This window comes from Vipera berus (assembly GCF_964194415.1).
Source record: "Vipera berus genome assembly, chromosome: 1".
NCBI lineage: Eukaryota > Metazoa > Chordata > Lepidosauria > Squamata > Viperidae > Vipera > Vipera berus.
In genome coordinates, this window is record NC_138202.1 from 59016652 (window position 1) to 59041186 (window position 24535).

The 24535-nt window shown below is 37.2% G+C and overlaps 1 protein-coding gene across 3 annotated transcripts in view; it reads left to right on the top strand.

Annotated features, from left to right (window-relative positions):
- PRKD1 (protein kinase D1) overlaps positions 1-21616 on the top strand; it is a 116803-nt gene extending 95187 nt beyond the window's left edge. For all 3 annotated transcript variants that reach the window (XM_081313028.1, XM_081313029.1, XM_081313030.1), the window contains 12 exons: positions 3273-3474; positions 4204-4327; positions 5501-5578; positions 7390-7669; positions 8191-8243; positions 8671-8743; positions 9736-9842; positions 13068-13229; positions 14008-14106; positions 16416-16683; positions 20685-20770; positions 21343-21616. In XM_081313028.1, the coding sequence (XP_081169154.1) occupies positions 3273-3474; positions 4204-4327; positions 5501-5578; positions 7390-7669; positions 8191-8243; positions 8671-8743; positions 9736-9842; positions 13068-13229; positions 14008-14106; positions 16416-16683; positions 20685-20770; positions 21343-21561 (1751 nt within the window). In that variant the 3' untranslated portion in view covers positions 21562-21616. The remainder of the gene's footprint in view (positions 1-3272; positions 3475-4203; positions 4328-5500; positions 5579-7389; positions 7670-8190; positions 8244-8670; positions 8744-9735; positions 9843-13067; positions 13230-14007; positions 14107-16415; positions 16684-20684; positions 20771-21342) is intronic.
- Positions 21617-24535: the final 2919 nt, after the last annotated feature.

Sequence of the window (24535 nt, forward strand, 5' to 3'; positions counted from 1 at the left end):
TTTAATGAAGAGAAGGGCAAGGGGTGACATGATAGCAGTGTTCCAATATCTCAGGAAGAGGGAGTCAAGCTATTCTACAAGGTACCTGAAGTAGGACAAGAAGCAATGGATAGAAACTAAGGAGAGAAGCAACCCAGAACTAAGGAGAAATTTCCTGACATAAAAATTAATTAGTGAAACAACCTGCCTCCAGAAGTTGTGATTGCTCCAACACTGGAAGTTTTTAAGAAGAGATTGGACAACCATTTGGACTAGAAGACCTCCAAGGTCCCTTCCAACTCTGTTCTGCTATTCTGCTTAGATCATAGTGTGTCAAAGAATACGTATGTCAATAAGCCTTGGCTTAAACACTTAAAATACTGAGAATAAGCTATTAATACACTTGCTGTAAATGTAATAATCTAGTCTTTAACCATTCTAGTCAATAAATAATAAATAAGACAATCGAAGTTTGAAATATGAATATATAATTTTTTTAAAAAAATAAAATAAATCTTCCTGTTATATGTAATTTTTAATGCTTCAACTTAAATGAATTTCATATTGGAGACAAGAAAGCAGCTCTCAGATGTTCTTCCGCAGAACGTGGACCAACTCTGGGATTAGTGACAAGCCAAAGCCATTTCTTGATTTGTGTCTGCCCAGTTTTGGAATATAGCTTCTGGCATACAGTATTATTCAACAATTTTGGAATGACCTTCTGTCTGAAAAATGTTGCCCACAACTGATCAAAAAATAAATAAATGAGACATTTAATTATTATACATGCTAGGGTCAGTGCAATCAAGGTCTATCATGAAGTTGAGAATTAAGAACCCCAGACTTCCTAATAAAGAGTTCTAATTTTACAGTTTCTATTGACAGATTTTTAAAAATATATTTATATTCCAATAATAATAATTGATCAATGTTGTATTTATAAAAGACTTTTTTCAGTAGTGCTGTCTTTCAGTATTTAGAAGCAACCTTTCCTGTGAAGAATCACCCCAAAATGAATCAATTTATAGGCAAACTGTATTTGCTTCTGCAATTGTTATGTCTGCCAAATGGGAATGACTTTCAGGAAATTACACAAGGGTGTTTGCCATCCTTAAATAACCAACCAAGGATAAGAAAAATGTTTATTGAAAATTCATTCCAGAGAGAGAAGCAAGATAACAGTACTGGTACTTACAGCATTATATTATTCTAACTAAAGATAATTAAGAAAAACAATTTCTTTCTGGCACAAAACATGTACGCTTACAGAAAAAGATGCTAGAAGAAGGGCCGATTTCCCTAGTGTGCTTACAATATTGAATAAAGCTGGTAAGAAACTATTGTGAAATATTCAATTGTGATATTTTAGATTCATTTTCAGTGCTTAGAAAATGAATATCTAAGATATGGTGTGACAAAGATTTGAGTTTTATATGTTGCCATTGATTTGATAAAATCTTATTTGTTGTAATCTGTGGATATTTTTCTAAAATGCGTATGTATTCTTACATCTTTACAGGCTTATCTCTTATATTGTAATGCACTATTTTATTCACTGTGGGCTACAGTATTGCTGCTAAAATGTTGTTTAATTTTGTCAATAGTTCTATTCATCATCATTTGATCTCCTCTCCTTCATAACACCTGGTGATCTGCTCCTTCATCAGTGACTTCTCCTTTTTTGAACAGTTTCTATGAAGATTTTGGCTTAATCTGTTTTTTTTTATTTATACAATTAGATAAATGTAGATTAAAAGCTAGTTACATCTTACTACATGACATGTTACTTATTATTCATACTTTTCACTCACTTATGTTGCTTTCACCTATGTGCATCTGATTACAGCAGATGGAAGCCAATATTAGCTGATCTTAAAAAGCTAAAAAATAGATATGAATGAAAGATGAACAAGAAAATAGAGAGTGTTATATTAGGCAAAGAAATTGAAAAATATTGAAAGCAGTCAATACCCTTGACCATAGCAAACTATTTCTATATTGTTGCCAAGAACAATATATATATGCATCTGTGGAATAGTTTATCTTTACATTATATTCATCAGGTAACCCACGAATACACTAAGGTAGAAGCTTGTCCATCCCATGGATAAAATATCCAGACACAAACTGAGCAATGTGGTATATGCAGTACAATGCCATAAGCCATGTGCAGATCTGTACATTGGGGAAACAAAACAACCACTTCATAAATGCATGACACAACATAGGAGAACAAACCCATCAGGACAAGATTCAGTGGTCCATCTGCATTTAAAAGACAAAGGACACTCTTGAAGACAGCAGGTTCCACATTTTGGATAGAGAGGACCACTGGTTTGAAAGAGGGGTCAAAGAGGCCATCTATGTCAAAATTGGACAGCCCTCTCTCAACAGAGGGGGAGAGATACAACATCATCTATCTTCAGTCTATAACACAGTCCTTTCAACAGTTCCATGAAGGCTCCATAGCCATTTGCACTACTCAGGTGACCCTGACAACACAGATAAACCTCCAGGTGACATCAACAACTCTCTAAAACATGGCTGTCAAATTTGCTGCATCACATGACATGTCACAACATATCACAACTTTTTTTGCATTGCCAGAGCTGGGGTGGGCGCGGCCTGGCAGTTTGACACCTCTGCTCTAAAAGAATGCAAATGACCAGCTGTCTGCAAGGAATATAAATCCTCTCCTTTCCCACCATCCAGTCAGAGCTGAAGAAGCTTCTTGGATGAGAAGCAAAATGTCTTCAAAAAAACAACAACCAAGGAAGTCCAGTTGCCTCATGAAAAAGCACTTTTGGGACAAGCTTTAGGACCTTTTTCATCCCACAGATAAAGTGAATCATTACATATTCCTACATTGTGTATAAAAGTTGTTGTGCTGTTTTTTGTTTATTAATAGGAAGAATGCTTGGCATTGGCTAATATGCTAATTCATGGTCACAAGTACAAGACAGTATTTTTGTAGAAATTAAAGAATATTCTTGATGTAGTTTCACTTTTGATTTTCTACATTTATTTTAGGCATAAAGGTAGATATAGATATAATATTCTATTCAGTTAGTTTCAGCCAATGACTAAATTTGTATTTACCAAAGAAAAAGGAAATTTTATTCTTCCTTCCCTCAACTGAAAGATCTGCTCCAAAGGTAAAGAGCCCTCCAAAGCAGATTTAGAGACTTGAGGATGAGATGAGGTTTACTTATGTGATGTGGGATAATGTAGCCAATTAAATTTGAACTATTTTTCCAGACTGCTAAACCAATGTAGTTTTTTAAACATTTCAGACTTGCTTAGCCCAGGAATGGAGACTGATATAGTGATGGAAGAAGGAAGTGATGACAATGACAGTGAAAGAAACAGTGGCCTCTTAGATGAAATGGAAGATTCTATGGTGCCTGATGCTGAGATGGTGACTGTGAATCCAGGTGACAGTGGAGACATGCAGGACACTGATCTTGACCATGATGAAAGTAACAGAATGATCAGGTGAATTTAGCATAGTTTGATCTAGTGGTTAAGACACTGGGCTAGATAGCTGGAGACTGAGTCTTGCCTTAGCCATGAAAGCCAGCTGGGTGACCTTGAGCCAGTTATACTTTCTCAGGCCAGCTCACCTCACAGGGTTGTTGTTGTGGAGAAAGGAGGAGGAAGGTCTTTTTGATATGTTTACCACCTTGGGTTTCTTTTCTCTAAGTAATATACTGAATTAATATGATACATGTCTAAATTTAAAATTCCACGTTAGTTTTATTGTAATATATACTATTGTACTGAATGAGTCATTTAGATATAAGATTTCTTATGTATGATCTGGATCAGGGGTGTCAAGCTGCTGGCCCGTGGACCGGATGCGTCATGCCAAAACCACGCCCACCCCATTGCCGGCAATGGAAAATACGGCGCAACACATCATGTGACATTGTGAGTTTGACACCCCTGATCTAGATCAACCTTCTGCATTGTGCAAAAACCAATTTGATTATATCGAACAGGTAGCCATGTAGCTCCTTTCAGAACCTTCTAGTGACATTTCTGTGTTGGGGTGGGGCTATGTAAGTTCATAAATGTAACAAATGAATGCAATTCTAGATATTACTATGCTGCAATAAATAGCTGTTCAGAATTACTTGAGTGGAACAAGTAACCCTTTAAATTGTCCCTCTTTGAAAACTTCATTCAAATAATGTTATTCAGTTTACTGTTCTTTTTTTCAAGCCCTGCAACAAGCAATAATATACCATTAATGAGAGTGGTACAATCTGTCAAACATGCAAAAAGGAGAAGTAGTACAGTAATAAAAGAAGGATGGATGGTTCACTACACAAGCAAAGACAGTTTGGTAAGGAAGTAATTAGCTGAACCTATTCATTTATTTAACACTAAAATAAAGAACATTCAGGTTACTTTGCAGAAGTCTTTTATTGTTCATGATTACATTGTGTGTGCTGTAGTTTAATTTCCATGTATACAAAGTACTTCAGAAGTCACACAAAAAGCAAACAACCTGGGATGGTATTCAAAGAACTTAGGTAGTGTACAAAGGGAAACTCAGTTGTTCCCACAAAATAGGTTTCCTATTGTATGTATTGGAATAACATCTAACATCTATTTTTTTTCTAAACTGTAACATTTCATTTAAGATTTGGTTATAAAGGGAGCTATTTCTGTACTGAGTAATCTTTTCTCATTGATGTCTATAAGAATAAATATGTTCCACCACATATTTCACGATTCCTTTCCATCAGCTTATGTTGGTTAGTATGAAGTCAAGAACAGGGATCCTCAATCCCCAGTCCACAGCCTGGTGCTGAGCTGCGGCCTGTTGGGAACTGGACCACACAAACAGTGGGCAAGTTCGTGAAGCTGCATTTGCGCAGGCGCTGCGTGCACAAATCCATTCCCTCTTTTCTCCCCACTGCCACCGGAGGTCCACAGAGCTGGAAAGGTTGGGGACTGCTGGTCAAGAACATCTTGATTGCCTGACACCTTGGATTTATAAACAGGCAGTGTAATAGACACTAGTTTCTTGCTTTGAACAGTACCCTGTGTATAATTAGAAAACAATATATAAATTTAATAAATAAATAAATATCCTTTTTCTAACACTTCAAGATTTCACATATAATACCAGTTTTGACTCAAAATGTTGTATATTAATCAGTCTGTATCTGATCAATTAATGTGAAACGATAAATAGAAACTTTGTATAAATTTTGGCAAGCAAAATGTTATTTTATAATAAATATTTATAAGGAAAGTTAAAGAAAACATTTGATAAATGTTACCCAGTGGAAAATGCAATCTTCAGAAAATAACATAATGAAACATGCAGAGAAACATGTGTCACTATTGGAGATTGGATTTAGCATACTACTTTTAGGCAATATAAAATGATGTTCCAAAGCACTTATTTGTATTAACTTATTAGTATAAATCTGCATCATTGCATTATTTCATTATTGCTGCATTCTTTACTATAATGAAAGTATTTTAATTTTCTATTTCCATACAGAGAAAGCGGCACTACTGGAGATTGGATAGCAAATGTATCACTTTGTTTCAAAATGAAACTGAAAGCAAATATTACAAGGTAAAAATGGTTTCAGGTTCAATACAAAGTTTAATTACATACTTACTGATTTGGACTTGGATGCTGCCTGACTCCAATTGACTCTGGGTGGGCACAATATGAAAACAAAAGAACAAATTAATAATAATAATAATAATAATAATAATAATAATAATAATAATAATAATAATAATAATAATAATAATAATAATAATACAGCCTATGACACTACTGAGAGTTGCCCTCTGAAGAAGGTTATCTAGTTGCTAGGAGTGGGAAAGGTCCTTTCCTCTTTCACATGCTAATTCTAGGAAAGAAACTTGGTTTAGTTTTCCCATTAGTACAGTGATTTGGGAGAATCTGATTTCAGCTCCAGTTTGAATCTGAGCAAGAAAATACATTTTTAATAAACTTAGTGTGGAAATTGTGGGTTTCCAAACCTCAAATTAAACCTCATATTACCAAGTTTCTCCAATGTTTCTAGTAAGCCTGAGCAAATTATCTGATGAGTCTTTACTGATGAATTAAACATCCCTCTGGATCTGCTTCTCAAAGCCATGAAGCAGCTGCAGCTGCTTTGAAAGCTCAGAGCAACTGCTTCCAGGTCCTCCCGAGATCTTTTGGACATGCATCTGCATGCCCAGAAGACATTTCCAGTGGGGTAGTTAGCAAATCAGCTCATCAAATGATTTGTAAAAACCTAGTGTCTAATACATCACTATTGACGCCAATATTTATCATTTAATTACTAAACATAATTATAATATTTAAATCGGCAGATGCCATGCAAAATACTGGAGGTAATATTTAAACCTAACCTTTCTCTGAGCTTTTTTTTTAATTGGAGTTTCTAAGAAGAAAGGGTAAAGAAAACTCTGCAATTATCTTTCCAGTTATTCTAATATTAACCATGATTTTGGCTAAAAGTACTATTTGGATTCTAGCAGAATATTTGTGAGTCCCTTTGTGAGGGAGATGGGTGGTTTTAAAATCTGATAAATAAAGAAAGTAAAAAACTTTAGGGATATGTAGATTGTTAGGAACAAGGTGTGAGGGAGGTAGGATCGAGCTGTTGCTATTTAGAACAGGGTTTTGCAAACTGTGAGGTATATCTTCCTCAGGGAGGTATAGATCATGTCCAGAGGAAGTGTGAAGAACCTCTTATTTGTCCATTGTTAGAATAAATCTATGGGGCCAGGTGGCCTAGTGGTTAAGAGGCTGGCTTGTTGGCAGTTCGATATCCAAGTACCACATGACAGGATGTGCTCCTGTTCTTGCCGCAGCTCCTGCCAACCTAGCAGTTTGAAAGCATGCAAATGAAAGTAGACAAATAGGTACCACTTTGGTGGAAGGGCAACAGTGTTCCATGTGCCTCGGCATACAGACATGCTGGTCATGTGATCTTACCATAAATCCTATCGTAAATCTACCGTTCCCAAAGTTTCATTGTGTTGTATTCACTTTGTATTTGAATTTTTAAAGGAAGTGTGACATTAAGATTAAGGGGAGCTATTGTGGCAAAAAGTTTAGGAACCCCTGATTTAGAAGTTAGTTTGTTAAGTGGAAGATAAGTTTAAGCTCTTGATTCTCAAAGTTTGACCCTGTAAAGAACATTTAGCTTCCTCCCCAGGTGGAGTACCAAGATGCAAGGACCAGAAAATCATAGAAGAGATAGAACTTCATGAGCTGAGAACTGGATTTCACTAAGTTCTCAAAAGTTGGGAACAAATCAGTTTTTAGCTATATAAAGTAAGCAGAACACCAGTCCTGCAAAGAATAAACAAACTTTGGAAAAGAAGTCTTGGAATAACGTGAATAACCGTTCTTCACAGGAAATTCCATTGTCTGAAATACTATCCCTGGAACCTGCAAAAAATTTGAGTTTTTTACCACAAGAAGCAAATCCCCACTGCTTTGAAATAACTACAGCTAATGTGGTTTATTATGTTGGGGAAAACATTGAAAACCTACCAGGTCCTTCAGCTAATAACAGCATTCTCACAAATGGTTGTGGCCCAGATGTGGCGAGAATGTGGGAGATGGCAATCCAGCATGCCCTGATGCCTGTCATTCCCAAAGGAACATCCACTGGTTCAGGACCAAGTTTGCACAGTAAGTCTGAGGTCTCTGATCCCTATTCAGGTATACCACAGAAACATCCCAGACCAGTTAAAGACTCAGTTGACATCTCCACAACACTGAAGTGGCTCATAACAACAACAACAACAACAGACATTTATTAGAAACAATTTGTTGGGTAGTGAACTAATGTTTAAAAAGTATAGTAGATACACTAGTGCAAAGAATAAAATGGATTTCTCCATTTTACCCCAGCACCTAGGTCCATACTAATAGGCAAAGGTTCAAGTCAGTGCTATCAGGTGAGCGGAGTCAGAAGAGGGCAGAGTCAGGCAAAAATCTAAATATATTTTCATTGCAATTTAATTCTAATTTACTTTGGTTACATAGAAGTAATATATTATGCCTTACTCTTATTCCTGTTTTCTTCTTTGCATGTGGCAAGTTCTCACAAATGCATGCATGACTACCTGCTGTTGTAGTTTACAATACTGTAATATTCTTTTATTTGATATTACATGTTATAAAATAATGATTGGATCTTTTCTTTCTAGGAAATATATCCATAAGCATTTCTGTATCCAATTGTGAAGTCCAAGAAAATGTGGTAATTCGTTAGTTATTTCCATATTTTATTGTGGCAGTATGATTCCCCCCCCCTATTTACCTGCATTTAAGAATAGTTAAATAAATGAAGACATTCTCAAATCAAATCTAATTCCATTCACAGTGACATATGTATTTAAGTATCTTAGCTATGCTAATCTCAGAAACTACAGAAGACATTAAATGAACCTAACAAGAGAAAGCTCTTCCTTAGGCTGGTGTTTTCACTGTTTTTACTGTACCCGCCTGACACCGTACTCAAAATCAGATTGGACAATTGACTCTCCTTGACCAAAATTGATTTAAACCTCCTTGACCAAAATTTAGGATACTGCCTTTGTGCGGAATTTAGTGGCATGTTTGTTTGCTGTTTGTTTTAATTTAAGTTTCAAGAAATTAATTCAAGTTGCAAAAATTTGTATTCCCAGGATATCAGTGCAGTGTATCAAATATTTCCAGATGACGTTTTAGGATCTGGACAGTTTGGAATTGTTTACGGAGGTAAGACTCTTTACCTATACTTTGGGGAAATGAAATGTAAATGCAGGATTTCTAGGAATTTAGATTTTATATTATATAATAGGAAGTTATGCAAAATTTAATTGCATGTTAAACAGAAGACAGAATAATTATTTAGTCATTTTTAACAAGTGGCACAAGATTGTTTAATGTGAGAAATATTGTTCATGATTATAGGATTCTGAAAGCTCTTTGCAATACTTTCTTTTGCATTTTTATTTCTTTGAATTTGAATTCAGAGAAATTTACTTCCCTGTCAGGATTACTGTGCTGCTTTTTTAAAAAGTAAAAACTTGCTACATTCATTTGAAAGCAAGACGTCAGGCTGATGATCTCTTGAGACTTCTCTCATATTCTCCTCATATTCTATTATTTTTCTATAATAGCTTGTGGGAAACATGTACACACACTGGACTATGACTAGTGGCACTTTCAAGTGCCCTGGTTTGCATGGCAAAATTATGAACTATGTTGTCTATAGTTCTTAGACAAGTGTCATAATTTCTTGACATTTTACAAAATGTAGAAGCAGAGTTTGCAAACGAAACTCTGTTATGTAGTTTGGGTAGAATCATAGGTCTTTGCTCTTGTAAATGTCTATAAAAATTATTGTGCAGAGCAAGAAAGAGAGAATGGCTCATAACCTTTGTTCTTATCTTGTTCTCTTCTGTAATTCTCATGTACTGTTTTTGTCCCATCAGAAATGTTTAAAAAGTTTAAATGTGAAGATATATTGCCTTTCCTCTTTATATTTGATGTGGGAAATGTAGTTGTGAGTGATGGGTATTGTTATCCTAGAATATGCTAAGGTCTCTAGTTGGGGAAACCTGCCTTGGGTTAATTGTTAATTGGACGAGAAAAATTTCCATTGTAAAAGGAAAAACTTAGATTTTAAGAAAAGAAAAAAGTGAATTTTAAGAAGGCTCTGCTTCTTAGAACCGATCATGTTAATTGGCATATTTTTCATCAAACAGGAAAACATCGGAAAACAGGAAGAGATGTAGCAATTAAAATCATTGACAAACTGAGATTTCCAACTAAGCAAGAAAGCCAACTTCGTAATGAGGTTGCAATTTTACAGGTATCTTTTATTTAATTACCAATTATATCCTGTATGTATTTAATTTGGAGCAGGGCAATAAAACTTGCTGAGAAAGGCTCCAGCAGGAGAAATCTATGGAACTAATTTTACGCTGAATCACCAGATAAAGTTCTCAAGTGATGTCTCTTTATTAGATAATTTCTAATCTATTTTAAAGACAGGAATTTGGAAATCAAAATGACCAGTATTTATAGTAGTTAATATACATTTGTAAGATAATCCATGACAATTATAATTCATATATATATCAGTGCTTATTAAGGTTCTGTTTCTACTTGTAAATGTAACAGTGTAAGATTAACCCATATCAGTCATTTAAAAAAGGGAGGAGCTTGTTGAATGTTTATGTGTGTGAGAGAAAGAGAGAGAAAGAGAAAGAAAGAAAGAAAAAGAAACAGAAAGAAAGAGAAAAATGAGTTTCTCCCTTGAACATGGGCAGATGACATCTTACGTTCAAAATTATCTAAATTTTAGCAGCAGTGTTTACAGCAAGAAAGCTTTCCTGTATCTGGATCTAGATGTGAACACTAAGCTGAAATGAGGCAGTGTACGTAGTTTTACAGTTAGATGTTAATGGAATAGGTTATACAGCATAGATGCTAAAGACAAGCTGTTTTTCCAAATGTTAATAAATCAGAGACACTCGTGGCAAATTCATAGAATTTTATATGATGGATGCTAATGGGGAACATGTTCTCCACTGTCAATTCTAATTCATCATAGTTCACTTCACAGAAACATTTTAGTTTGTCTTTAGGCCTGGTTCTTAACTGGAGATTGTTTATGTTTATGTTTATTGGACTTATATACCACCCTTCTCCCATAGGACTCAGGGCGGTTCACAAGGTATTTAAAATAACAATACAAATTACAAAAGTTAAGAACAATTAAAATAATTAAATTTAGTCCTTGAATAAAGTATAAAACCCCTGTTAAACGCCAATTAAAACCCAATTAAAATAAAATTAAAATTAAAATTCTTAGTCCTGGTCGGAAAGCTCAAAGAGCCAGGTCTTCAGGTCCCGGCGGAATGAACGAAGGTCAGGGGCAGTCCTCAGCTCTACGGGCAGCTGGTTCCAAAGGGCAGGCGCACCCACAGAGAAGGCCCTCCCCCTGGGTGTTACCCGCTGGCAGTCTTTTGCTGGCGGCACCCTGAGAAGGCCCTCCCTGTGGGAGTGCACAGGACGAAGGGAGCTTGATGCCGGCAGCAGGTGTTCCCTCAGATATCCCGGACCCAAGCCATTTAGGGCTTTATAGGTCATCACTACATATCTCTGGAGTAAATATTAAAGAGCAGGTGTGATGGCCCAGGGCACGGCACAGCTGGCAGTTCAAACCACCCCTTTATTGCTCCAAATGTTCCCCAAATGCTCCCACGTTTCTGGCAAGTCCCAGAACAAGTAATCACACACAGACACACACAGACACACACACACACCCCTCTTCAGCAGCCTCTGCCTGCAACTAGTTTCAAAAGTTTTTAGATTAGAATAGCAATTTACTCAAGACCAAGTAGAATAATAATAATAATAATAATAATAATAATAATAATAATAATAATAATAATAATAATAATAATAATAATAATAATAATAATAATGTTAGAAGGGACCTTGGAGGTCATCTAGTCCAACCCCCTGCTCAGGCAGGAAACCCTATACTATTTCGGACAAATGGCTGCCCAGTCTCTTCTTAAAAATTTCCAGTGTTGGAGCATTCACAGCTTCTGGAGGTAGGTTGTTCCACTGGTTAATTGTTCTAACTGTCAGGAAGTTTCTCCTTAGTTCTAGGTTGCTTCTCTCCTTGATTAGTTTCCATCCGTTGCTTCTTGTCCTGCGTTTGGGTGCTTTGGAGAATAGCTTGACTCCCTCTTCTTTGTGGCAGCCCCTGAGATATTGGAATACTGCTATCATGTCCCCCCTCGTCCTTCTCTTCATTAAACTAGACATACCCAATTCCAGCAGCTGTTCCTTATATGAAACATACATCCAAATCTAAGGAGTCTGTGGAAATACTTGCTTGCCTGAGTAGTTTCAGAAGAGAAGCCAACATTCAATCTGAGGTTTGGAGCACCAAATCAAGTTTGTCAGCCATTCCAATGGTCAGAGCTTCAGGGTTTACAAGGAAAAATCACAACACATAAAAAAGAGATTCGAGAGTTGTTTCCAATGTCGTCAATGGCACACAAACCTCCAATAATTCAGCATTTGTTCCCAACAAATGCCCCTCCCCACAGGGTCTCCTTAAGTCTCAGTCCCCAGGTGTGCCTTGTGAAGAGGGGCAGGGTGCTCTCCTCCCGAGTAGTCGGGCCTGAGCTCTGTCTCTTATGTTCATCCTGCCCCTGTTCCTCCCTGCCTTCAAGCCATGCCAATCCTGAAAGGCCCTGGCCTGCCTCAGCCTGCTCCTCCCCATATTCCAATGACGCCTCTCCCTCAATCTCCCTCGGCTCCAGTTCCAGCTCATCTTCCTCAGCAGATTCAGGCTCCGATGGGGACATGACAAGAGGGAACATTACTTTGTAAATTATAAAATACAGGCAGTCCTCAATTTAAGACCACAATTGAGCCCAAAATATCTCTTGCTAAGTGGGACATTTTTTAAGAGAGTTTTGCCCCATTTTATGACCTTTCTTGCTATAGTCGTTAAGTGAATCATTGCAGTTGTTGAGTTAGAAACACGTTGTTAAGTGAATCGGGCTTCTCCATTGACTTTGTTTGTGAGAAGCTCTCAAAAGCTGATCATATGACCCCGGGACACTGCAACTGTCATAAATATGAGCCAATTGCCAAGCATTCAAATTTTGATCACTTGATCATGGTGATGCTGCAGTGGTTATAAATGTGAAAAACAGCCATAGGTCATTTTTTTCAATGCTGTTGTAGTTTTGAATGGTCACTAAATGAACTGTTGTGAGCCAAGCACAACCTGTAATTTGATTAGAACAAAACAGCCAAGTTCCCTATCTAGAGAAAAATGTTAATGTGTCAGACCAAATTTTTAACATGTTTTAAGCAGATGTGTGCTATCCTGGGTACTTAATTAGCACAGCATTACTAATGTATTTTCTTCCTGCCTTGTTGTACTTACGCTGGTACCAAGGGACTTGAAAAATGAATGGCTGAACAATAACCTAATATTTCCTGAAACTTGTCATTGGATGGAGACAAATTGGCTCATTTAAATAGTGTTTATCTTTTATTATAGAATCTGCATCACCTAGGTGTTGTAAATCTGGAATGCATGTTCGAGACACCAGAAAGGGTGTTTGTTGTTATGGAGAAGCTCCATGGAGATATGTTGGAGATGATTTTGTCAAGTGAAAAAGGAAGGTTGCCAGAGCGGATAACCAAGTTTTTAATTACACAGGTAAGAGCCTATTAGGATGGAGATCAAATATGATACTTCATTTCATGTAAGATTCAATTCTATAAATAAAATATATTTAAAAAAATTCTTTATGTATTAAAGAGGTCATTTAGAGATGAATGTACAAGCAAATTTTGGCATTGTTTGGCTTGTAGTGTTTTCAGTTTTGTCCTATTTCTACATTAGTTTGCAGTTTTTTTTAAAAAAAGTTTACAAGGATATTTCATGTGTGTTTCTCCTAATTTACACATTTTGCATGCATTTTTGCATCAACACATTTTTACAAGCAGTTTTCCTTTATAGTATTTCACCAATATACATATTTTTGTTTGGAATATTGCTGTGCAAAACTCTTAAGAAGTGTGAATACCAAAAATGACTATGGCATTGTTCATATATTGATTCAGAAGGTGTGAATTGGTAATTGGATATTAAATTCAAACTGAACAAATTCTCCAGTGCAATTTAAGTTAAGCAAAGAATTTGCTGAACTGCTTTTCCTGAATTAGTCTGACAGTATGTGTGAGCCAACGTTTTTGTAGAGTCAGTAATAGCAATAGAGTAGTGGTGATGTTTTATAGAAACTTAATATGTTCCTCTCAGTTTGTAAATTGTTTCTCCAATTTGGAAAAGGATCATAAAATATTTTTTTAAAATGAGCTCAATTAAATCTTTGTGTTTGTTGATGTTACATCACATTTCTAGGAATGTATTAATATATAAATAAATATTGAATGGTTTTTCTATGTTACAGCACAGTTAATTTGTTTCTTTACAGATTCTTGTCGCTTTGAGGCATCTTCATTTTAAAAACATTGTTCATTGTGATCTCAAGCCAGAGAATGTATTGCTAGCATCAGCTGACCCTTTTCCACAGGCAAGTTAGAGTATTTTTCTTTGCAGTAATATAATTCAATCCTTTATTAAAACAAATTACAAGTTACTGAAACTGATTTATGACACTCAAGCTTTAAGTATGATTTAATTCTTTGTTCCAATAATGCTCTCCATGACCATAGTCCAATAACATAACTAAGGAACCAGTAACATTTATCATTTTATACTTTTTTAAATTGCAAGATGTGAAACAATGCATCTTGATTTTAACATGAATTATATGGATATAGATTAAATTATATGTGAAAACCTGCATGAGATTTTCTAGATTTTCTTTGTGTGCATCTATACATAAGTTAGTTAACTGTAATGGGGAATTCTGACATTATCATCGCCTCTTATAATAATAAACTTTAATATGTATGAAGTTATGTGAAGATGAACTCCAGATTGTATCATGTTTCCCCGAAAATAAGACCTGGTCTTATTTGTTTTCTCCAAAAGAGGCACCAGGTCTTATTTTTTTTTTTGGGGGGGGGGTTGTCTTTTCCATTCACCTTGTGATGGCAGTACCAACAGCCCTGCCCAGCCCGCCCATTTCTTCTGTGGCTGAAGGAACAGCTTCATTCTGCAGCTGAGAATGGAGCTCTGGCCTGCATTTCTCAGTCAGAGGCCCTTCCAGAAAGGCCTCTGACTGCGAAATGCAGGCTCAGGGACACCGCAGAAGAAGTGGGCTGTCAAGGGCAGTGAGGTGTCAATTCAGGGGAGGTCTGGTAAGTGGGTGCAGGGCACATAGGGCAGCTCCACACACACCCCCCACTCTAGTTTGATTTTTAGGCGTGCACCTCACCCCAAAACTAGGGCTTATTTTGGGGGTATGGCTTATATTAGGCCCATCCCCCAAAATCAAGCTAGGTCTTATTAAGAGTATCTAAATCTGCATAATTTTTGCTGTAAACTCTCTATGAAGTATAGTACACTTGCAAATATAGAGACTGAACACAGATGAAACATGTTCTTCCTGGTGGTGGTCAAAGCCAAAGTCCTAGTGGCTACTGGTTGATTTCCTAGGATGATAAAGCATCCTCCTCCTTTTCTCCTGGAATAGTTTTCTTAATTTTAAAGCAATGCATCTTTCTCTATATAACTTTTGAATAACAAAGAACAATTAATTAAGTCAGAAAACATACATACCTGCCTTTATTTTTTTATTTTTTTAAATAAAAGCTTTTTTGAGCATGGAGCAATCAACCAAATATTTGTATTACAAATATATGAGGAACGGTAATTTATTTATATTTCTAGGGAAATGTATAGTCTGATACTAGTTACATATACATTCTATAAGAAACTGTATTTACTACTCCTTTCCTCTGTTCTCTCTTTAGCTCTACAATTATTGCTTTACATGAATGTAAAAATTATTTCAACACTATTACCACTAATAATAATAACTTCAGAATTCTAATAGACAGGCCAAATAACATGCCAGACTTAAAAATTCTTGATGAGAAAGAAAAAAAAGTCTGGATAGTGGACATGACAGTACGTGGAGCTAGCAGAATAGAACAGAAAGAATTGGAGAGGATAACAAAATACAAACACCTGCCACTAGAAGTAGAATGACTGTGGGAAAAGAAAGCAAAGATAGTATCAATAGGTACCTTGGGTGCAATCTCAGAAGAACTGGAGCACCACTTGAATGCTATCAGCATTGGCAAAATCACAGTCAATTGCAAAGTGCAGCTTTACTCAGAACAACTTACATCCTGTGGTGATACCTCTAATACCATAAAACATCAACATCTGCCTGAGAGGACTTGATAGGTAGACAAAAATGCCAAATCCAGTCTGAACATCTGGCTGACTGTGTGATGAACCATAATGAACTATAATAATATCACTCTGAAGCGTGATTTTAAAGAAATGTGTTTTGTATGTATTTAGTACAATTTATGAGAATGCATCAGTGATATAAAGAAGCCTAGTAAGTTACTATTAAAATGCCACAGTACCAACATGCACAATGCTAACACAAATCAAATATTCTGTGTACTAAATTCCCATGCCAAACTGAAACTCTTGTGCCTAGTTTATTGCTTTTTTGAAGCTATAAATATACAGGGATTCTAGCTCCAACTATTTTTGTCCACTAGCAAAATTGATATTACACCAAGTACTGACCTACCACCTTTCCCCAGTAGGTGAGAGTATCTTTTACAGTAAATGAGTGGGATGCATGTGGAAAGAAGGGGGCACATCCTGTTATATAAGTAAAAATTAATTTATCTGATATTGGATATGGCCCTTCTTCATAAGAGTTATCTCATCAATTTTTGTACCCAATAGGTGAAGCTTTGTGATTTTGGTTTTGCCCGGATTATTGGAGAGAAGTCATTCAGACGTTCACTTGTGGGTACACCAGCATATCTTGCTCCTGAAGTTCTGAGAAACAAAGGATATAACAGATCACTTGATATGTGGTCTGTGGGGGTCATTATTTATGTTAGTCTCAGTGGTACATTTCCATTCAATGAAGATGAGGATATTCATGATCAAATCCAGAATGCTGCTTTTATGTACCCACCTAATCCCTGGAAGGAAATCTCTCATGGAGGTATTTATTCATTTATATTTGTACTTATATATCTATTAATTGAACAAGATATTCTGCCTTTTCATAGATGATGTCAAAATATAATTATAGGTAGTCCTTAATGTACCTTAATTTATTGACTCTTCAGAGTTACAATGGCACTGAAAAAAGTGACTTGTGATGTTTTTCACACTTAAGACTATTGCAACTTCCCCATGGTCATGTGAACAAAATTTGGATGCTTGGCAACTGACTCATACTTATGACAGTTGCAGTGTCCTGAGGTCATGCGACCTTCTGACAAGTAAAATCAATGGGGAAGCCAGATTCACTTAACAGTCATGTTCCTAACTTAGCAACTGTCATGATTCACTTAATAAATGTGGCAAGAAAGGTCATAAACTGGGACAAAGTTCACTTAACACACATCTCACTTAGCAATAGAAATTTTGTGCTCATTTGTGATCTGAAGTCAAGGGATACTTATATCTGTTATCTATCAATAAGAGCCATAATTATCCATAAATACAAATATTAAAAAGATATAATTAAAACCTTACAGACAACATTGTGGCTGATATTCAATTTATTATTTTATTGTTATATTTTAAATAAAAAGTGGGTGAATTCCTTCTTCCTTTATTTTTATCAAAAATCAAAACAAAACATCATATTCTATATATCCCCTTCATGGATTACTGCCTTGTCGTGGCGAAGGGGCTTGCGTAATTCAACGAAGCTATGAGCTATGCTGTGCAGGGCCATCCAAGACGGACAGGTCATAGCAGACAGTTCTGACAAAATGTGATCCACTGGATAAGGAAATGGCAACCCACTCCAGTATCTTTGCCATGAAAACCCCATGGACAGTACCAAAAGGCAAAAGATATGATGCTGGAAGGTGAGCCCCTCAGGTCGGAAAGCATCCAATATGCTACCGGGGAAGAGCAGAGGGCTAGTACTAGTAGCACGAGAAAGAATGAAGCGACTGGGCCAAAGCTGAAAGGACGCTCAGCTGTGGATGTGTCTGGTGGTGAAAGGAAAGTCCGATGCTGTAAAGATTTTTTCTCCATAGGAACCTGGAATGTAAGATCCATGAATCAAGGAAAGCTGGACATGGTCAAGCAAGAGATGACAAGACTGAACATCAACATCTTAGGAATCAGCGAATTAAAATGGACAGGAATGGGTGAATTTAATTCAGATGACCATCAGGTATACTACTGCAGGCAAGAATCCCTCAGAAGAAATGGAGTAGCCTTTCATAGTCAATAAAAGAGTAGGAAAAGTAATACTGGGATACAATCCTCAAAATGATAGAATGATCTCAGTTCGAATCCAAGTCAAACCATTCAATATTACAGTAGTCCAAGTCTATGCCCCAACCACCAGTGCTGAAGAGGATGAAATTGACCGGTTCTATGAAGCCCTACAGCACCTTATAGAACTAACACCAAAAAATGATGTCCTTATCATCATGGGGGATTGGAATGCTAAATTAGGAAGCCAAAAGATAACCGGAAGATAACCGGCCTTGGAATACAAAATGAAGCAGTGCACAGGCTGATAGAATTTTGTCAAGAGAATACGATGGTCATAGCAAACACTCTTTTCCAACAAGAGACGGCTCTACACATGGACATCACCAGACGGTCAACAGAGAAATCAGATTGACTATGTGCTCTGCAGCCAAGACAGAGAAGCTCTATAGAATCAGTAAAAACAAGTCCAGGAGCTGACTGTGGCTCAGACCATGAGCTTCTCATTGCAAAATTTAGGCTTAAACTGAAGAAAGTAGGGAAAAGCACTAGGCCACTCAGGTATGAACTAAATCATATCCCTGATTTAGTAGTGGTGGCAAATAGATTTAACAAATTAGATCTGATAGACAGAGTGCCTGAAGAACTATGGATGGAGGTTCACAACATTGTACAAGAGGTAGCAACTAAAACCATCCCAAAGAAAAAGAAATGCAAGGAAGCAAAATGGCTGTCTGAGGAAGCTTTGCAAATAGCTGAGGAAAGGAGGGAAGCGAAAGGCAAGGGAAAAAAAGAAAGATACACCCAATTGAATGCAGAATTCCAGAGAATAGAAGAGATAGGTAAAGGTAAAGGTTCCCCCGCACATGCGTGCTAGTCGTTTCTGACTCTAGGGGCCGGTGCTCATCTCCGTTTCAAAGCCGAAGAGCCAGCGCTTGTCCGAGGACGTCTCCGTGGTCATGTGGCCGGCATGACTAGCACGGAACGCTGTTACCTTCCCACCGTAGTGGTCCCTATTTTTCTACTTGCATTTTTTACGTGCTTTCGAACTGCTAGGTGGGCAGAAGCTGGGATGAGTAACAGGCGCTCACTCTGCTACGCGGCATTCGGGATTTGACCCACCAAACTGCCGACCTTCTGATCGACAAGCTCAGTGTCCTAACCCACTGAGCCACCGCGTCCCTAGAAGAGATAAGAACAGTGCAAATAAATAAAAGAAAACAATAGAATAGGGAGGACCAGAGATCTCTTCAAGAAAATTGGAGAGATGAAGGGAATGTTTCATGCAAAAATAGGCATGATAAAGGACCACCTAACAGAGGCAGAAAAGATCAAGAAGAGGTGGCAAAATTACACAGAAGAACTATACAAGAATGAGCTTAAATTCCCTGATAACCACGATGAGGTGGTCACTGACCTCGAGACAGACATCTTAGAATGTGAAGTGAAGTGGGCCCTAGGAAAGCTGACCAACAACTAAAGCTAGCGGAGGTGACAGAATAATAATAATAATAATAATAATAATAATAATAATAATAAGAATAAGAAGAAGAAGAAGAAGAAGAAGAAGAAGAAGAAGAAGAAGAAGAAGAAGAAGAAGAAGAAGAAGAAGAAGAAGAAGAAGAAGAAGAAGAAGAAGAAGAAGAAGAAGAAGTAGTTGGACTTGTCCCCATTGCCCTGGGTGGCGGACGTCAAATTCGCGTACGTGTCCAATTTGCGTCATTCTGGTCTGGTCTGGTCACTGCTTGATGGGAAGGAATGTAATTGGGAGAGTTCACTCTTCCCTCCTTTCCCGTAGTCCGTGCTTCAGCTCTTGTGACTCAGCTAGTGCTTCAGCTCAAGCAGTATCCCACCCTCGTCGCCACTGTTGTGTATTGTGGGTTGACTGTCAGACACAGATGACAGGATGCTGCATTAGAACAACAGTTTATTGTGGTTGGAACGGGGAACTCTCCACAGATCCGCTCTTTATATACAGTTGCCGGCTAGCCGCCGGCTAATCCACATAGTTCAAGGATCCCGCCAAAATGGCCGGACCAATAGCATACTGTTGCTAGGAAAGGCTCAGCTGATGCCCAGCTGGCTGTCAAGTTTAACCATAATACTAACCATATAACACTGAAACTGCACAGAGAAAAGCAAAAACGAGAATGTGTATATTGTATGTTAAGGTCCTGCCCATTAAGTTGTTGAATCAAATGTCAAAATAAGACTGATGTAATTGCCTTTCTGTTCAATTGAACTTCTCTGCTTAACACATTTAAGCTACACTTTTTGGTCACAATGGATGACAAAAACTGAATTATTTGTTTGACCTTCCTATTTTTTTTTTTTTATTGAAAAGTTTTAAAATACAGTTTTCCTTTAAACCCCCCCCCTTCCCCCTCCCTCCTCCCCTCCCTACCTCCCCCCTATCTCCCCCCTCCCCCTCTCCCTCCTCCCTCCCCTGCCTCCCCCCCCTACTTCCCCTCCTCCCCCCTCCCCCCCCCGACTTCCCAGAGCAAAATACAAGGTATATATCTAAAAAGCAATCATAAACAATCATATACTAACAATTATAAACTCTAAAATCCATCACTCTCTAGCTTATATAGAGTGACGCTAGTTTTCTTTTATTTTAGTTTTTTATACATATTTAGTATTATTAAGGATTGGTTTACTCTATATAAGTTTGACCTTCCTATTTTGACTTTGTGGTAGCATGATACTCAAGCATATTTTAGAGATTGTGTCGTCTGAAATTGTATTTTGTTTTCTCTCTAGCTATTGATCTCATAAATAATTTGTTGCAAGTTAAAATGAGAAAACGTTACAGTGTGGATAAGACATTAAGCCACCCCTGGCTGCAGGTAATGCTATAAATTTCATAACTTTTACCGCTTTTTTATTTTTAGTTAAGATAACAGTTTACCACAATTGCTATAAATGTAAGCACAATTACCTGGACATTTGAAAAACAAAGGGCTGGTTTAAATGCTAATAGCCTCCTGTCCAGGCTGGTCCAGTATATGATGAGCTTTCCAGAATCCAAGTGTAATTCTACCTGAATTGTACACAATGTTGCCCAGATGACAAGAAGTTATGATGCACTACATACTTTATTGTCCTGGGTTCAGAACTGCCAGAATCCTGGAAGACTGTTGCCATTTAGTGTACATCATCTTTCCCCAAATTGGCATCTCTGACATGATTGGATTTCAAATCCGACCCACAAGCCTCAGTGACCTAGGAATTCTGTAACATAGATTAAACTGAAATAGCTGAACTAATGGTCCATCTGCATATTGAGATGAATCTTTATCTGAACATTTAAAAAGTAAGGGGCGCCATATCTCTTATTACTAAGAATATGAAGGGTTTACTATTTCTTTATACACTCAGTGTTTTTAATATTAATTAAGATTGTTATTTTGTCTTACAGGATTACCAAACCTGGCTAGATTTACGAGAACTTGAATGCAAAATAGGTGAGCGTTATATCACCCATGAAAGTGACGATTCCCGGTGGGAACAATATGCAGGAGACAATAGTTTGCAGTATCCAGCACACCTTATGAGTCGGAGCCTTAAACACAAAGAAAATCCTGAACCAGAAGAAGCAGAGTTGAAAACGCTCAGTGAGCGTGTCAGCATCCTTTGAATCACAATCTGTCAAACCACTGTGGAATTTAATAAATACATACGGTCATGTTTAACTTTTGCTTTGTAGAACATGCCATTAATTTCTGTCTGATGGGAACAAAGCTGTTATGCTGTTGCCACCATTTGATGTATGGGAGTTGCCAAGTCACATCAACAGATTATTACTATTGTTATTATTATTTGTGAACAAATGTGTTATATTAACAAAAAAAGTTCCCAGGAATAATTCACCTGTTGTTGTGAATGATTTCTATTATACGTTAAGCATCCAGACCTGTTTCCACTGTGCCTTTTCAGGTGAAGATTTTCTCTTATTCAAACTCTTCTGTCTCAAATGGAACTGGCTGTTCTTCAGTTTTATGTGCAGCATGAATGAGCATTGTTTGCAAACTCTTGAGGAGTAGATTACTACTACTGTTCTATGAACAACTTTTTACTGGGTTTTTTAAATAAAGTTAAGGACTTGTGATTTTTGTTTTTGCCATGAAATAATGTATTGGAATCCTGATACCAGGAAGCATGAATAGAAATTGTACAGTTTCATAGTAAGGGTGCAGCCTGTTTTCAAGCATGGACACCTTATAATGGAAACTGCAGCCTCCTCTTAATAGCTTATTTCCTTGTTCTTATAAAAGTCTGCTGTAAAATGTACATTTAGAAGCTGAGCAAAATGATATTTTCATGAATGTTTTGAATAAAATTCTGCTTAAAGCACTCAACACTTTGAATTACTTTGCCAGGGTCAATGCTTGCCAGGCTTAACCTGAGAGCATTTGTTGAATAATATTTATAAAGACTCTGCAAAATAACTTTCTAACCCAAAACTTTTGTTGCCTCACAAAATAGGTTTCTGCTTTTTTTTTTTCCTCCGTGTGCTTCAGAACTACTTCTGGTAACGTTTGAAATTATTTTATTGTTGACTGATGATGCAGGATGTGATGGCTGCACTTACAGAGAGTCTGTAGAACACTGAAAATATAGTTGTATAATAAGGCAGGACATTCATACATATCCCTTAGCCATCTTATAACTAAAATAAAGGCCTGAGTGGCAGTCCTTTCATCAAAATGTATTTTACGTCAGAGTAAAGGAAAGAAGTGTGGGAAATTGTTGGCACAGCACTAGATTATTTATTCTCTTCAAAGTAATCACAAAGCAATGTTGTGATTCTGAAGATAATTATCCTGAAGATATTATTGTGATCTGATCAATTTTGGAATTACCTGCAATGCTTTTTTTTCATAAAACCAGCTTTAGCAATCAGCTTGTTGTTTTTTCAATGCAGGTACAGTTGAGATTCAGTGGCCATTTATGGGGTTGTCTCTTTGGATAAATGAATTTGCAAAGATCAATGACAGTCACTTTTAGTAAAGATTTGTAGTTATTCTAGGGGAATGAGAGTAGGAGGTAGATTACATCCATTGTACATTTAATTCATTTTACTTTCAGGTTGTAGAACTTACATACCAGGATAAAAGGATCAGTAGCAGATGTCATTGACAGAAGAAAATGCTGATTGAGATGTAATACTTATATCCAGAAGAAATGACCTTACAGTCCCAGAACAAAATCCATTTTTAAGATGTGCAAAAACGATCAGGTGCTCTCAGCATACCAATCCAAGCTATTTACTATTCCATTAGTAATTCTTCAAAGCTAACTTTTTATAATGCATTTCCACTTCCTTTGAGTAATAGTTGCTAGACCTTATTTAATGGTAAATCTGTTACTTATTTTTAAAATGTATTTATAAATACTGCCCATCTGTGTCCGCAAACCAGCCAGCAAAACAAAAGGACAAAAAGATTCTTCTTTACATCAAGCAGAAGATCAGTAAATGCCTGAGAAAACTGCAGCTATTACTGGGACTTGCAAAGTTAGTAGCGATGGAAGCAACAAGAATTGTCTAAGGAAAGAGTGTTAGGAGTAAATTGGTAGAGAAATGACACTCTTGTATATTTATAATTCTTGCCTCTAATTCAATTTGTGCCTTAAAAGTCTGTGATGGCTCCTGGTGACCATCTGGACTAGTCTCTGTAGTTTTCTTGGCAGGTTTTTGGAAGTGCTTTGCCATTGCCTTGTCCCTAGGCTGAGACAAATTGACTGGTCTAAAGTCACTGGAACGACTTTGTGCCTAAGGTGAGCCTAGAACTCATGGTTGCCCAGTTTCTAGCATGGTCGCTACTACACCAGACTGGCTCAAAGCATATTAACAGAGTTAATTCTAAAGCACTTCACAAAAGAAGGCAATGTATAACCTCACCACGAACTGCTTCTTTATATATTAAAGTAAACAATCTGGAAATGTGATCTTGATTCAGGAGCAGTGCTCTATATTCATTTCAAAGGTCACAAGGAACGCATTGCAGTATTTTAAGGAGTTGTATTTAAGGCATAAATAGCTAGTTTGGTATAGTGGTAAAGCCACCAGAAAGAAACAAATCAGAAGGGCATGACTTCTAGTTCTGCCTAGGCAACTTTCAGCCAGCTGTAACCTCTTAGTCTTAGGAAGAGGCAAAAGCAAGCCACCTCCAAAAATATTGTCAAGAAGACTCCAGGAATTAACAAATATTCATGAGGTGTAAAAACTGACTTGAAAAAACCCCACAATAACAGTAAATAAGACATGAACAATTATGATCAGATAAGCTCTTAACTGAGTGCCGTGTAACAGAGTGAGCGCCTGTTACTCGTCCCAGCTTCTGCCAACCTAGCAGTTCAAAAGCACGTAAAAATGCAAGTAGAAAAATAGGGACCACTACAGTGGGAAGGTAACAGTGTTCCGTGCGCCTTTGGCATCTAGTCATGCCGGCCACATGACCATGGAGACGTCCTGGGACTAGCGCTGGCTCTTCGGCTTTGAAATGGAGATGAGCACCGGCCCCTAGAGTTGGAAACGACTAGCACGCATGTGCGGGGGGAACTTTACCTAAGCTCTTACCAAATAATCCCAGTGGTGCCCTTAATCAAAC